Genomic DNA, 15225 nt, shown 5'->3' with positions numbered 1-15225 from the left:
TCAAAGAAGAATCTAAGTGCTAGATAGAACCAAGGTCTTGCATGGTTCTTAGACTCAAACCTATGGAGAAACTAGTTGCTTCAAAGAAGAATCTAAGTGCTAGACAGAATCAAGGTCTTGCATGGTCCTCGGATTCAAACCTATGGGAAAACTAGTTACTTCAAAGAAGAATCTAAGTGTTAGACAGAACCAAAGTCTTGCATGGTCCTCAAACTCAAACCTATAGGGAAACTAGTTCCTTCAAAGAAGAATCTAAGTGCTAGACAGAACCAAGGTCTTGCATGGTCCTCGGACTCAAACCTATGGGGAAACTAGTTGCTTCAAAGAAGAATCTAAGTCCTAGACAGTACCAAGATCTTGCATGGTCCTCGAACTCAAACCTATGGGAAAACTAGTTGCTTTAAAGAAGAATTTAAGTGTTAGACAAAACCAAGGTCTTGCATGGTCCTTGGACTCAAACCTATGAGGAAACTAGTTACTTCAAAGAAGAATCTAGGTATTAGACAGAACCAAGGTCTTGCATGGTCCTCGAACTCAAACCTATGGGGAAACTAGTTACTTTAAAGAAGAATCTAAGTGCAAGATAGAACCAAGATCTTGCATGGTCCTCACACTCAAACCTATGGGGAAACTAGTTGCTTCAAAAAAGAATTTAAGTGCTAGACAGAACTAAGATCTTGCATGGTCCTCACACTCAAACTTATGGGGAAACTAGTTGCTTCAAAGAAGAATCAAAGTGTTAGACAGAACCAAGGTCTTGCATGGTTCTCAGACTCAAACCTATGGGAAAACTAGTTGCTTTAAAGAAGAATCTAAGTGCTAGACAGAACCAAGGTCTTACATGGTCTTCGGATTCAAACCTATGGGGAAACTAGTTTCTTCAAACTCAAACCTATGGGGAAACTAGTTACTTCAAAGAAGAATCTAAGTGCTAGATAGAACCAAGGTCTTGCATGGTTCTTAGACTCAAACCTATGGAGAAACTAGTTGCTTCAAAGAAGAATCTAAGTGCTAGACAGAATCAAGGTCTTGCATGGTCCTCGGATTCAAACCTGTGGGAAAACTAGTTACTTCAAAGAAGAATCTAAGTGTTAGACAGAGCCAAAGTCTTGCATGGTCCTCAAACTCAAACCTATAGGGAAACTAGTTCCTTCAAAGAAGAATCTAAGTGCTAGACAGAACCAAGGTCTTGCATGGTCCTCGGACTCAAACCTATGGGGAAACTAGTTGCTTCAAAGAAGAATCTAAGTGCTTGACAGTACCAAGATCTTACATGGTCCTCGAACTCAAACCTATGGGAAAACTAGTTGCTTTAAAGAAGAATTTAAGTGTTAGACAAAACCAAGGTCTTGCATGGTCCTTGGACTCAAACCTATGAGGAAACTAGTTACTTCAAAGAAGAATCTAAGTGCTAGACAAAATCAAGATCTTGCATGGTCCTCGGACTCAAACCTATGGGGAAACTAGTTGCTTCAAATAAGAATCTAAGTGCTAGACAGAACCCAGGTCTTGCATGGTCCTCGGACTCAAACCTATGGGGAAACTAGTTTCTTCAAACTCAAATCTATGGGGAAACTAGTTACTTCAAAGAAGAATCTAAGTGCTAGACAGAACCAAGGTCTTGCATGGTCCTTGGACTCATACCTATTAGGAAACTAGTTGCTTCAAAGAAGAATCTAAGTGCTAGATAGAATCAAGGTCTTACATGGTCCTCGGACTCAAATTTATGGGGAAACTAGTTGCTTCAAAGAAGAATTTAAGTATTGGGTAGAACCAAGGTCTTGCATGGTCCTCAAACTCAAACCTATGGGGGAAACTAGTTGCTTCGAAGAAGAATCGAAGTACTAGACCGAACCAAGGTCTTGCATGGTCCTCAGACTCAAACCTATGGGGAAACTAGTTGCTTCAAAGAAGAATCTCAGTGCTAGACAGAACCAAGGTCATGCATGGTTCTCGGACTCAAACTTGTGGGAAAACTTGTTACTTCAAAGAAGAATCTAAGTGCTAAACAGAACCTAGGTCTTGGTGGTTTTCGGACTCAAACCTATGGGGAAACTAGTTACTTCAAAGAAGAATCTAAGTGCTAGACAAAACCAAGGTTTTGCATGGTCCTTAGACTCAAACCTATGGGAAAACTAGTTGCTTCAAAGAAGACTCTAAGTGCTAGACAGAACCAAAGTCTTGTATGGTCCTCGAACCTCCTGCTTTGTGGAAACTAACACGCACTGGCAACTTTCTAAGTGTTTAAGCTAAATTCAATCATGCCTCTGTCCTCGGACCAGACGCTTAAGGGAAGTTAACACTATAAACATCATTGTAAATTTTGAAAGGAACCTTAGTACCCAGTGATCCCCTCAAACCGTTTACTTTAAATTACACGTCCTTTGGCGGTTGTGCTATTCGTAATGTAGAGCCCCCGGTTATTTTCCTGATTAGTCCTATATAGTTAACTTATTTAAAGTTAGCGGTTGTGTGCCCGTCAGTTTTGATAAATTCAGGGTGACTACTCTTTACCATCAACGACATCAATTCTAAATACTATTCGTAAGAAAAGATACCAACACACCCATTCATAAAACAATTATTGCATAAAAGGAAAGGTTCGCAAAGTAAAATAAAGTCATCTTTTTATTAGATAAAGAAGAATTACATTGTACATAAAAGGGCTTAGACAAGCCTGTTTCAAAAGCTAATTATAAAAAGCAGTCCATAGGAACGATAAATCCACAATCTCGTTCTAGCAACAATCGAGCAAGTGTGGATGGTACCAACGATGGGAGAGAAGAAGAAGCAGAGACGCCAGATCCACAATCTTGCTCCAGCAGCAATCGAGCAAGTATGGATGGTACTGGTGATGGGAGAGAAGAAGAAGCAAAGACACCAGATCCACAATCTTGCTCTAGCAGCAATCGAGCAAATATTTCTCTAGCAGCGATTAAGCAAGTATGGATGGTACTAGCGATGAGAAATCCAGATTCGTACACGTGTGACACACTGTGCCGGATGAAATCCAAATTTTGTCGCATCAAAAATCTGATGCGACCTACACTTGCTTCGTATTTGGCTGAAGGAAGAGAGACTTCTTTCTTGTCCGGTCGAAGGAGAGAAATATATTTGGCCTCTACTTCCCTTGCCTTAACTGTGTCATTGTGAATCTTGGTGACGCCCTTGACTTCTGAAGAGGGCTTGGTTCCTACACCCTCACCCTCATCCTTAGCCATTTCATTTCCTAAATTTCAATCACCACCTTGGTGGTGCCCTTGGAAACATTTGAAAAGTTAAGAGCCTGAAACTTCCGCAGAACTCAAGGATTTATAAATGAAGAAGAACGCCCCCCCCTCCCCCGGTGTGTCTTATATAGGAGGCAAACCTGGTGGCCATCAATTCACCCAAATCTCCAAGAAAGAATTACAAGCGAGATAAATCTCGCTCAATTTCCAAAGCAGTCTTCAGCCGTTGGATTTGCGTCACCTCGTAAAAGATCTTAATGAAAGCGTGCCTCGTATACCGAAACGGCAGGAACGCGATTTGGATAAACTAAAAGAATGTCTTACAACCAATCATAGTGCAAAATGGGTGCAAAAAGACTATCATCACATCGAGATCCTCCTTTCCTCCCATGGGAAAGAAAAGAAGAATCTTGAGGGGCTATTGTAAGGGTAATGGACTAGAGAGCCCATACCAATATACACGTTGGTCCAAGGGCCCAGTCCAAGGAAGAACCCCTTCTCGGCCATACTTGGCCGAGGACAAAGGGAACGGCCTATCACTAAGAGTGGCACTCCATGTCACTCCATGGAATAGGAAAAGTATTAAAATAGAAAAGGACAACGGAAAGAATAGAAATATCTAAGGGAAAAGCTACCATTATTGCATTCAGTACCTTGTACCTGACATAGCCATGTTTTTCTGCCTTTACAATCGCTCCCAACAACTGGGTGGAAGGGCTGATGAGACAAGTATTAGCATTGGGAACCCAAATCGAGAGGAAGGAAACTAATATAAAGGGGGGGAGGGGTTGAAAGGGGGATCACTCAAGAGGCACTAGAAAAGCTCGTCGGACTGTGTCGAGGACCAACCGTCTTTGATAAACTCAGTTCATCATTGCTTGACCATGATAAACACCATATTAACTATTATCCATGCACTAAGGCCTAGCTCTTTGACCCACCATCTACAAATTTATTATACAAGGCTCACAGGTCCAAGATCCCATACATTTTGGGCTTAGGCAGCGAAACGTGACCCTACATTACCCATTTATATTCTATTATGATTTCACATGAGGATGGGAAGTCATAAATTCAAAAAAAAAGAAAGAAAGTTTAAACACTATTAGTATTCATTTTTTTTATAGCTTATTTTATTTGGGAAATGAAATACATGTTTTGATGACTTAACAAGTGGTGTATATCTATAAGAGCTAACTTTTGGATGCACAACATTGGCTTTTAAACGCACGCAAACACTTTTCTTATCCGGATGTGAGATAAATATCTTCTTTTTTTATGGTCTATTTTAGAGGGGAAATGAAGAAAGGAAAGATATGTTTTAAAAAATTAGAAGTAATGTATAAATTTTATAAAAATATTACTTAAAATTTTTAGGTATGATATCTACTATTTGTAAGTGTTTAAATTTTTATCTTTTTTTAAATAAAAATTAATAAGTTAAATTCTTAAATTAAAACATTTGAAATAAATGATTATGATCATAGTGAGTAACATAATCAAGAGGTAGCATAGAAGAATATTATATAGATTTACCTTGGATGTGTAAGTTAAAATATAAATAGTGAAAGTAAATTTTGTTTAAACGATTGTTAATGGCTAATGGGTGACTATGCACATTCCATTTAATTGAGCTCTCTTGTTAAATCAAAATATGACCAAGTCTAGTCATTTATTTCATGGGCATTTCAAATCAGAATGAAGTGCAAGCTAAATCTTTAGTTATATGCGCATTTTACATTAAGGTCAAATCAATAGGATCCATTTGTTAATGGATTTTGACATTTTGTAATTGGTGATCATGGATGAGTTGCTAGTATTTTTCTTAATTGAATAGGTTTTTTCGATGTGCAAGTTAAATTATTACTAAAAATAGAAGTTAGATTTTGTTTAAAAAGTGTCAAAAACTAGCTGTTGACAACATACAATTCATATTTAATTGACTTGCATTTTGTTTCAAACTGGAATAAGACCAAGTTTAGTCTCTCTCTCTTTTTTTCTTTCTTTCTTTTTTGTATACATTTTCAAATTTTACACAAGCTAAATAAGTCCTCTATTAACAAGGATGCACAATCAATTAGATTCCTTTTGTTAATTGATTGACATCTGCTTTTTGAATAAATAAATAGATTGATATTTAGTGATTAGTTTAGGCCTTAAGTCTGACATCACTTGTTGCAAAAAAAAGAAGAAAAGAGAGACATCCACTGATTAATGAATGAGGATGAGTCGTAACCATTGTTAGTAATTGTCTTTATTCAATGGTTGTTAGGATGCACTTCATATTATATGTTTTTTTTTTTTTTTTTTGGTAATCAAAGGATTTGGTACTAATTTGTACCCAACATGGCATCATCTAATAACTTATTCATGAAAAAAGAAAGCCAATCAATCTTCATATTAGTCAAGAATATTGTGTTTCAATATTATTACCTTCACAATTTTGATTAAATCAACCTCTTTTACTTGTGGTAAGCAAAAAATATATAATTAAAAAAGAAAAAGATCATGATGTACTTCTTCAAAACAAGATTTTCAATTGGCTCACATGGCAATGGCATGGAATGGTTTTTTATTTATTTATTTTTTCATAATTCTAAATATTATGAAAAATTCTCTACTGAATAAAGAATATAACTAAATAATGCTAGGAGTTTTTTTTTTTTTTTTTTTTTTTTTTTTTTGAGGAAACAGTAATACTTATTAGAACACATAATTCTGAAAGAAATATATAGAATTTTTTAAACAGGCTTATAATATATTACATAATCAAAGTACCATTACAAAAGGATCTAACCTTTATAGTAATAGTCTAGGGTTATAAGGACTGAAATTCTAACACACACAACCGACATGAGATAAACATCCCTATAATTTTTTTTTAGGAAACAGTAATACTTATTAGAACACACAAACATGAAAGCAATATATAGAATTTTTTAAACAGTCTTATAATATATTACATAACCAGAGTACCACAACAAAAATGTCTAATCTTTGTAGTAGTAGCCTAGGGTTATAAGGACTGAATCTTTAACAAACACAACCAATAACCATCCTTATATATATATATATATATATATATATATATTTTTGAGAAAACAGTAATACTTATCAGAACACACAAACACAAAAGTAATATATAGAGTTTTTTTTTTTTTTTTTTTTTTTTTTTTTAAAACAATCTTATAATATATAATGCTAGGAGCAGGGTAGGTTGAATGGTGAAGCAAGAGATGCGATCATCTAAGGCCCCAAATAAAAAAAAAAAGGCTCCCAAATTTTAACCAATACGGTTATTTATAATCAATAAATAAAATAATATTTTTTTACCAGATGAAAAACAAACAAAAAATAAAGAAAAATGCAACATCCACAATATTTTTTGCAATACTTTTACAACTAATGCTAAGTAGCAAGTTGTTACAGCCTGTTATTGATGGTAAAAAAATAATTATAGTAATATATATATTTTCAAATAGAAAACAATAAGCAACTTAAAACCTAAGATTTGTTGTAAAATATATTGTGAATGTTGCACTTAAAAAAAAAATAATAATAAAAGTTTAGTTAGCAAACTTTTACTAGTTCTCATCTAAGTATACCACTAACACTACTCTTTTACTTACCATTATCAATCCACCACATCAAGTATGAAAAATTTTGTCAAATTTTTTCTGTCTATAAAATTTCTAAAAAAAGAAAAAATTCTACGTAATTCGTGTTAATTAGTAATAATTTTGTATCTAAAACAAGATAATCAATTTTCGCCGTAGGCCTCTAAATGCATCAAGCCACCCCTGGCTAGGAGTTTTGTTATATTCTCCTCATTAATACTGAATCGCACCCACCCAAGGTCGATCTGGCCAAACACCAATCCAAAAAATCATCAAACAGCCACTGACCTAGTCTTCAAGCCGCCGTCGCCATCCCCTACTTCTGCCATCGCCATCTCTATTCATCCCAAACCCATTTGTTCTCACCAACTCTTCCTCCTCCTCATCATCATCCTCACTGAAACCCACTACCAAACAAACCCAGCAAACACTGAAACCCACCATCAAACCCATAGGAACAAATCCCCTAACCCATCAGAAAAAATCACAAACACTAGCCCTAAATCCAACCACCCAAATGCCGACACAAACACCACCCAAATGCCACCCTAATCAGACCCAAACACCGACCAAATTCGACCCAAACGCCAACCCAAACCCACCAAACAACAACCACAACGATCTATTTCTATTACAGTGAGCAATCTACGATTTACAAATGAGTTGAGAGAGGAGATAGATTTAGAGACTGAAAGGGGCTGAAGGAGGAGAGAGAGAGAGAGAGAGAGAAAGAGGAATAAAACATATATTATTATTGGTTTTCAATTTGATGAATAGCAGGTTGTAAATATAGACACCTACTATTCACAGATGCTTAAGAATTTGGAATTCCCATACCTGAATGTAACTGTGTTTTTGAGTCTTAGTTGCTAAAATAGCAACTAGGGGGGTTTTTACACACCCCATTGCTAGTGCTCTAAGAAGGCTTTAGGTTAGCTGCATGTGATGAATTACAGATAAGCAAATCAAAGCATCGGTAAGTAGGCTTATTCGATTTGTATTAGGAGTGGCCTCTAATATATAAACCTTTGGTCAGTTTGTAAAACTGTGGAGAGAAAATAGGGGCTAGGGATGAAGGTGTAGCATGTAGAGGCAGCCGCTTGTGGCTTCTCTGTAACTTTTCTCCATGATAGAATTATGATTATTTTTTTTCTCTATTTTATTTGTAGTTTAATGCTCAGTATTTTATTTTTGTGTTTTATTTCAGTTACTATGAGTTGCTAAATTTTCAATTAAGTTATGAAAGTACTCTTTTTTTTTTTCCAAAAAAAAAAAAATTATCAAGCTAAAACATTCATTTTCAAAAGCAATTATCAAAACCAAGTCAAATTCCACTTTCAAAGGCAATAAAGGTCCAAAAAAACTCAATGAATCCATCAAAAAACTCCAAATTCAAATGCCATGCAAGTGTTTAAAAAATAAAAAATTGAACACAAACTCAAAATCTTCAAACCTAGAACAAAACAAAATTGCAAAGCTTAATAGAATAAGAAAATTCAACTTTGCTAGATCTCATATATCCAATCAATCAATCATGACAACCATTTTAATTGCATGCATGAAATAGCAATCAAAACTCAAAAAAACCCTAACTGATCAGTTCTCATCATATAAAAAAAGATCCAAAATTTGGGAAAAAACCGGATGAAATTGAATCAAAACGAGAAATGAGAGTCGATTTAGATCTAGATATTGATCATGGAGAACCTAATGAATGCATTCTCAACTTAAGATTTTAGTTTTTTTAAAAAAAAAATGTGTGTTACAAACACTACAAAAAAAAAAGGGGGTAAAATACTATTTTGGTCACTAAACTTTGATAAATTATTTTTTTCTTCCCCAAATTTTAAGAAATTCATTTTTCGTTCCTAAAATATTAAAAAGTTCATCTTTAATCTCTAAATTATTGAAAATACTTTATTTATGTTCATAAACTTTATTAAAAGTTTGTTTATCATTCCTAAATTATTGAAAAAAATTCTTTTTTCATTCCAATTTTTTTCTGTTAACTATTGAAAAAATTCTTTATAAAGTTTAGGGATGAGAAAAATTCTTTAAAAAGAAAGAAAAATCTAATTAGAAAGCTACACCATCTGCCAAGAGTTGAATATATATGAAGAATATGTGTGCTTAATTTAAGCTACATTCTTCTCATATGCTTGTTCTTTTCATAAGATATCATATTATTATTTGGAATTTATTCATAATATAAATAGTTCCTTTTGTAAAAAAGTTATATGTAAATTTCAACAATAAAAGATTAGGCTAATTCAATTTGTATTAGGAGTGGCTTCTCATGTACAAACCTTTTGTTAGTTTGTAAAACTGTGGAGAGAAAATGGAGGCTAGGGATGAAGGTGTAGCATGTAGAGGCGGCCGCATGTGGATTTTCAGTAACTTTTCTCCATGGTAGCATTATGATTATTCCTTTCCCTATTCTATTTGCAGTTTAGTGCTTAATAATTTTTTTTTTTTTTTTTTTTTGTGTTTTATTTCAATTACTATGAGTAACTAAATTTTCAATCAAGTTATGAAAGTGTTCTTTTTTTTTTTTTTTTTCTAAAAGAAAGAAAATTATCAAGCTAAAACATTCATTTTCAAAAGCAATTATCAAAACCAAGTCAAATTCCACTTTCAAAAGCAATAAAGGTCCAAAAAAACTCAATGAATCCATCAAAAAGCTCAAAATTCAAATGCCATGCAAGTGTTTTGAACACAAACTCAAAATTTACAAATCTAGAACAAAATGAAACAACAAAATTCAACAAAATGAGAAAATTCAACCTAAACAGATCTCATATATCAATCAATCATGGCAACCATTGTAATCATATGCATTAAAAAGCAATCAAAACTCAAAAAACCCTAACTGATCGATTCTCATCGTTTAAAAAATTCAAAATTTAAGAAAAAATGGATGAAATTGAATCAAAACAAGAAATGCAAATGGATCTAGATCTAGAAATTGAACTCGAAGAACCTAATGAATGCATTTTTAACTTAAGATTTCAGTTAAAAAATGTGTAACAAACACTACCAAAAAAAAAGGGTAAAATACTATTTTTGGTCCCTAAACTTTGCCAAAAGTTTCTTTTTCATCCGTAAACTTTAGGAAGTTCAGTTTTTGTTCCTAAATTATTGTAAATGTTTTATTTATGTTCTTGAACTTTACTAAATGTTTGTTTTCATCTCTAAACTATTGAAAGAAGGAAGTTCTTTTTTCGTCCCTATTTTTGTCTCTTAACTATTAAAAAAATTATTTACTAAGATTAGGAATGAGAAAAGAAATTTTTAAAATTTAGGGATTAAAAACAAATTTTTGGTGAAACTTAAGGACTAAAATAATATTTTACCAAAAAAAAAAAAAAAACTATAACTTACTTCCGCGCACCCTTGACACGATGGTCACTAATATTTGTGGGGTGTGGGGGGCAAAGGCCGGGGTTCAAGTCCCCCGGAGAGAGTTTTACACACATATACACTTAGATTAGGCTAGAGTAGAATTTATAACTTGTATAAAAATTTAAAAAAAAAAAAATCATGACTTAAAGTTACATTTTAATCTTGAGAATTATTTGTTTTTTCATGGAAAATGTGTTATTATTTTTATCAAGTCCATTTGCACTTAAAAATTATGTTGATATTTATTTGTTTATTTATTTTTGAGAAAAAAACATTTATTTGATTCAGGTACATCTCATTGAACATAGATTGATGGATGTGTATAATTTCTTGAAATCCAAGAAAATTTCCTTTATATGTAATCTTTATCTCATCAGCATTAATTAATTACTATGATAATGCACTTGGCAACCCATGTCACGTGGCAATTCATGATAGATCAAAAGCCTAGCTAGCATATATGGGGTGAGATGAATACTTGTCACCGTCCTTATCAATTTTTTATTTTTTTTAATGTCACCATCTCAAGCACTCCAAAGATTTTAACAAATGAGCATGCCTAGGATTTTACTAATTACTAATAAAGCTTTAGGTTAGCCGCATGTGATGGATTACAAATGAGCAAATCAAAGCAATGGTAAGTAGGCTCATTCGATTTGTATTGGGAGTGGCTTCTCATATACAAATCTTTTGTCAATTTGTAAAACTGTGGAGAGAAAATAGAGGCTAGGGATGAAGGTGTAGCATGGAGAGGCGGCCGCGTGTGGCTTTTCTATAACTTTTCGCCATGTTTACATTATGATTATTCCTTTCTCTATTTTATTTGCAGTTTAATGCTTAATATTTTATTTTTGTGTTTTATTTCAATTACTATGAGTAACTAAATTTTCAATCAAGTTATGAAGGCACTCTTTTTTTTTTTTAAATAATAATAATAATTAAGCTGAAACATTCATTTTCAAAAGCAATTATCAAAACCAAGTCAAATTCCACTTCTTTCTCAAAAAAAAAAAAAGTCAAATTCCACTTTCAAAAGCAATAAAGGTCCAAAAAAACTCAATAAATCCATCAAAAAGCTCAAAATTCAAATGCCATGCAAGTGTTTTGAACACAAACTCAAAATCTACAAATCTAAAACAAAACGAAACAGCAAAACTCAACAGAATGAGAAAATTCAACCTGGACAAATCTCATCTATCCATTCAATTAATCATGGCTACCATTTTAATCATATGCATGAAAAAGCAATCAAAACTCAAAAAACCCAAACTTATCAATTCTCATCGTAAAAAAATCCAAAATTTAAGAAAAATGGATGAAACTGAATCAAAATGAGAAATGAGAATGGATCTAGATTTAGAAATTGAACCCAAAGAACCTAATGAATGTGTTTTCAACTTAAGATTTCAGTTTAAAAAATTGTGTAACAAACACTATAAAAAAAGGGGGTAAAATACTGTTTTTTGTCCCTGAACTTTGCCAAAAGTTTCTTTTTTATTCCTAAACTTTAAGAAGTTCAGTTTTCATTTCTAAACTATTAAAAAATTTATTTTTCAACCCAAAACTATTGTAATGTTTTATTTATGTTCTTAAATTTTACTAAAAGTTTGTTTTTCATCTCTAAACTATTGAAAGAAGGAAGTTCTTTATTCATCCCTATTTTTGTCTCTTAACTATTAAAAAAATTATTTACAAAGTTTAGGGATGAGAAAAGAACTTTTTAAAATTTAGGGTCGAAAAAAAATTTTTTGGTGAAATTTAAGAACCAAAAAAATATTTTACCAAAAAAAAAAAAACCTATGACTTACCACCGTGCATCCTTGATGTGATAGTCACTAATACTTGTGGGGTGTGGAAGGGCAAAGGCCGGGATTCAAGTCTCTCGGAGGAAGCTTCACATACATATACACTTAGATTAAGATAAAGTAAAATTTCTATCTTGTAAAAAAAAAAAAAAAAAAAAAAATCATGACTTAAAGTTACATTTTAATCTTGAGAATTATTATTTTTTCATGGAAAATGGTTATTATTTTTATCAAGTCCATTTGCACTTAAAATTATGTTGATATTTATTTGATTATTTATTTTTGAGAAAAAACATTTATTTGATTTAGGTACATCTCATTGAACATAGACTAATGGATGTGTATAATTTCTTGAAATCCAAGAAAATTTCCTCTATATGTCATCTTTATCTCATCAGCATTAATTAATTACTATTATAATGCACCTGCCAACCCATATGTCACGTGGCAATTCATGTTAGATCAAAAGTAGTTTCTCAAAAAAAAAAAAAAAAAATGTTAGATCAAAAGTCCAGTTGGCACATATGGGGTGAGATGAATACCTGTCACTATCCTTATAAATTTTTTTTTTTTTTAAATGTCACCATCTCAAGCACTCCAAAGATTGTAACAAGGCAGGGTAGTGTTCTTATTTACAACTAATTTCATTATACTATTTTTGCACTTGCGATGAATTTTTTTTATTTTTTTTTATTTTGAGTTTAATGTAAGTTTTTAATTTGAATTTATCTATTATTAGTGAAGATACAGAGGAATGAATTTTTAAGAAACTAAAATTTTAGATTTGAAAATAAGCAATCTGTTGTGTTTAGTGTGTGTTAGTTTTTAAGAAAAAAATATATCACATGTGTGTGAAATATATTCAAATAGAGAGTGCTAATTTTAAGAGTAATTTTTTTTTTTTTGAATTTTGTTAAATTACAATTTTAATCTTATTTTTATTTTTTTAAAATTTGATTATCTAATTATGTTAAACCTATTTTTGACATTTTACAAGCCATAACTAGGTTTTACTTCCATACAAACTCATTACCTATGCAATTCTATTCTATGTATAAACAAAGACCAACCCCTTAAAACCTTCCACTCCCGCACTCCTAAAAAATAAAAAGGCAGAGAGAGTGACACTATTCTTCATTTTCTCTATCTTCCTTAATATTACCCCCAAAAATCTCACCGCAAATTCCCCTGTTTAACACTCAAATAAAACCCCAGAAAAACTTTCCCAGCAAAAATCAAGAGCAGAGGAGCAAAAACCAGAAAATCAAGAGCAGAGGAACAAAAACCAGAAAATCCAGCCAACTCAAGGGTAAATCCAAAATTCCTCTACATTTCTCTTTTGTTTTTTGGTTCCTGTTTCTTAAATTACATCACAAATCACACGCTTTGGTTAAAGAATTTCGATAGGCATGAGGCAGCTGTTTGGCACTTTGGCTAAGTGGGTCGGATCAGTCCGACCCGTAAAAAATTTGAGCCATTACCCAATCGGCCCCCATAGTTCTTAGATCCAACCCAATAAGGTCTTATCTTAATTCGAAATGTTCCTTTCGATTTTTGGGCGAGTTGTGTACAACGAATAGATCATACTTTCAACTTTGTTATATATATATAATTTTCTTCCTCTATTCGTCTAAAATCCTTCCATCCAAGACCAAAAGTTTCTCATCTCTGTGTTTGTTGATCATTCATTTTCCTCTCTGTGTAACCCAGGAAATTAAAGGAAGAAAAGCAATGTTTACAACTAACGAAGTACTGCCTGAAGACTTAATTATACAAATTTTGCTATGGTTGCCGGTGGTGTCTTTATTGCGATTCAAGTGTGTCTGTAAATCATGGTGTGCTCTCATTAATGGCCAAAACTTCATCAATAAGCACCTTCTCCACAACCAGACCACCTCTAACAAGAAAAGGAACGCCGGTTTCCTCCTTATCCAACGCCAAAAATCTTCCAATGATCGTGTTTTCTCCAAGCTTCAATATGAATCTCTTGAAATATTGTCAACACAAGCTGTTCCTTCACCGTATTTTGGTATTCCTAAGCATATACGAATTAACATAGTGAGCTCAATTAATGGTCTCGTTTGTCTGAATCTTAACACTCTAAACCCAGATATTGTTCTATGGAATCCAGCAACAAATGAAACAAAAGTTCTTCCCAAGTCCGGTATATCCTACCCCCAAGGTAGAACCATAACTAGAGATGTTGGGTTTGGTTTCGACTTCAAAACTAATGACTACAAGGTGGTCAAACTGTTAGAAATCTTTGACCCAGATTCTGAATATCGTATCGATGATATAAATTATTTTTATGCAGCTGAGGTATATTGCTTAAGTACTGGTTCATGGAGAACAGTTAGTACTTCTGCGCCCGGTTATTTTATGGACTCTGGTTGTTATAGGACATACACGAAAGGGATGTTTTCTTGGAGTGCAAGTATTAGAGATGATCCTGATTTCTTTCCTGGCATTTTATCATTTGATATGAGCAATGAGGTATTCCTAACAACAACATTACCAGATGGCGATTTGGAGGATCCCAATGGTACTTGGAGAATTTTTTTTGTGCTTAATGAATTGGTTTCTCTAGTTACTTTTGGTAAAGATAGAGAACGATTGGAGAATTGTTTTTATATTTGGTCACTGCTTGAATATGGTGTTAAGGAGTCTTGGATTAAGCTATTCACTATTGGACCTCTTATGGGAATTGAAAAGCCACTAGGATTTTGGAAGAATGAAAGCTTGTTTTTGAGAAATAATGAGGGGCAATTGCTCTTGTATGATCCCTCGGCCCAAAAAATTACTAATCTTCAAGTTGATGGACGACCGATGCAGATGATTACTTATGTTGAGAGCCTAATTTCTCTCAAAGGAGGAAATGATCTTGAAGAACAAGGCAATTCATAAAAATGATTCAATACTCATCTATATCTTTGCTGTAAGTGTTTGCAAGCAACATGCATGATTGTTTACCATATTTTTCTAATAAAGTGTTAATGTTTCCAAGTGATGGCTTTCTTTTCTTTTCTTTTCCTTTTTTTTGGGAAGTAAGTGATGTTTTTTTCGATTGATATTTTATATCCTTATTTTTATTGAAATAACCAACAACCGTAAGCAAGGGGGGAAATAATTTAATGATTAAGAAAGCATTCATGAAAATAGAGGATTCTTGAC

The 15225-nt window shown here is 33.0% G+C and overlaps 1 protein-coding gene across 2 annotated transcripts in view; it reads left to right on the top strand.

Moving 5' to 3' along the window:
• The window catches only part of LOC126716950 (F-box/kelch-repeat protein At3g06240-like), a 52596-nt gene extending 37618 nt beyond the window's left edge, over positions 1-14978 (top strand). Inside the window, exons 1-2 of one of the 2 annotated variants that reach the window (XM_050418013.1) lie at positions 13174-13363; positions 13765-14978. In XM_050418013.1, the coding sequence (XP_050273970.1) occupies positions 13786-14958 (1173 nt within the window). In that variant the 5' untranslated portion in view covers positions 13174-13363; positions 13765-13785 and the 3' untranslated portion in view covers positions 14959-14978. Of the gene's footprint in view, positions 1-13173; positions 13364-13764 lie in introns of those variants that run through there. The other variant, XM_050418012.1, reaches the window with a different exon arrangement.
• Positions 14979-15225: the final 247 nt, after the last annotated feature.

Source organism: Quercus robur, chromosome 3 (assembly GCF_932294415.1).
Source record: "Quercus robur chromosome 3, dhQueRobu3.1, whole genome shotgun sequence".
Taxonomy (NCBI): Eukaryota; Viridiplantae; Streptophyta; class Magnoliopsida; order Fagales; family Fagaceae; genus Quercus; species Quercus robur.
Note: the sequence above shows the minus strand (reverse complement) of the source record. Positions and strands in the feature narration are given on the sequence as shown.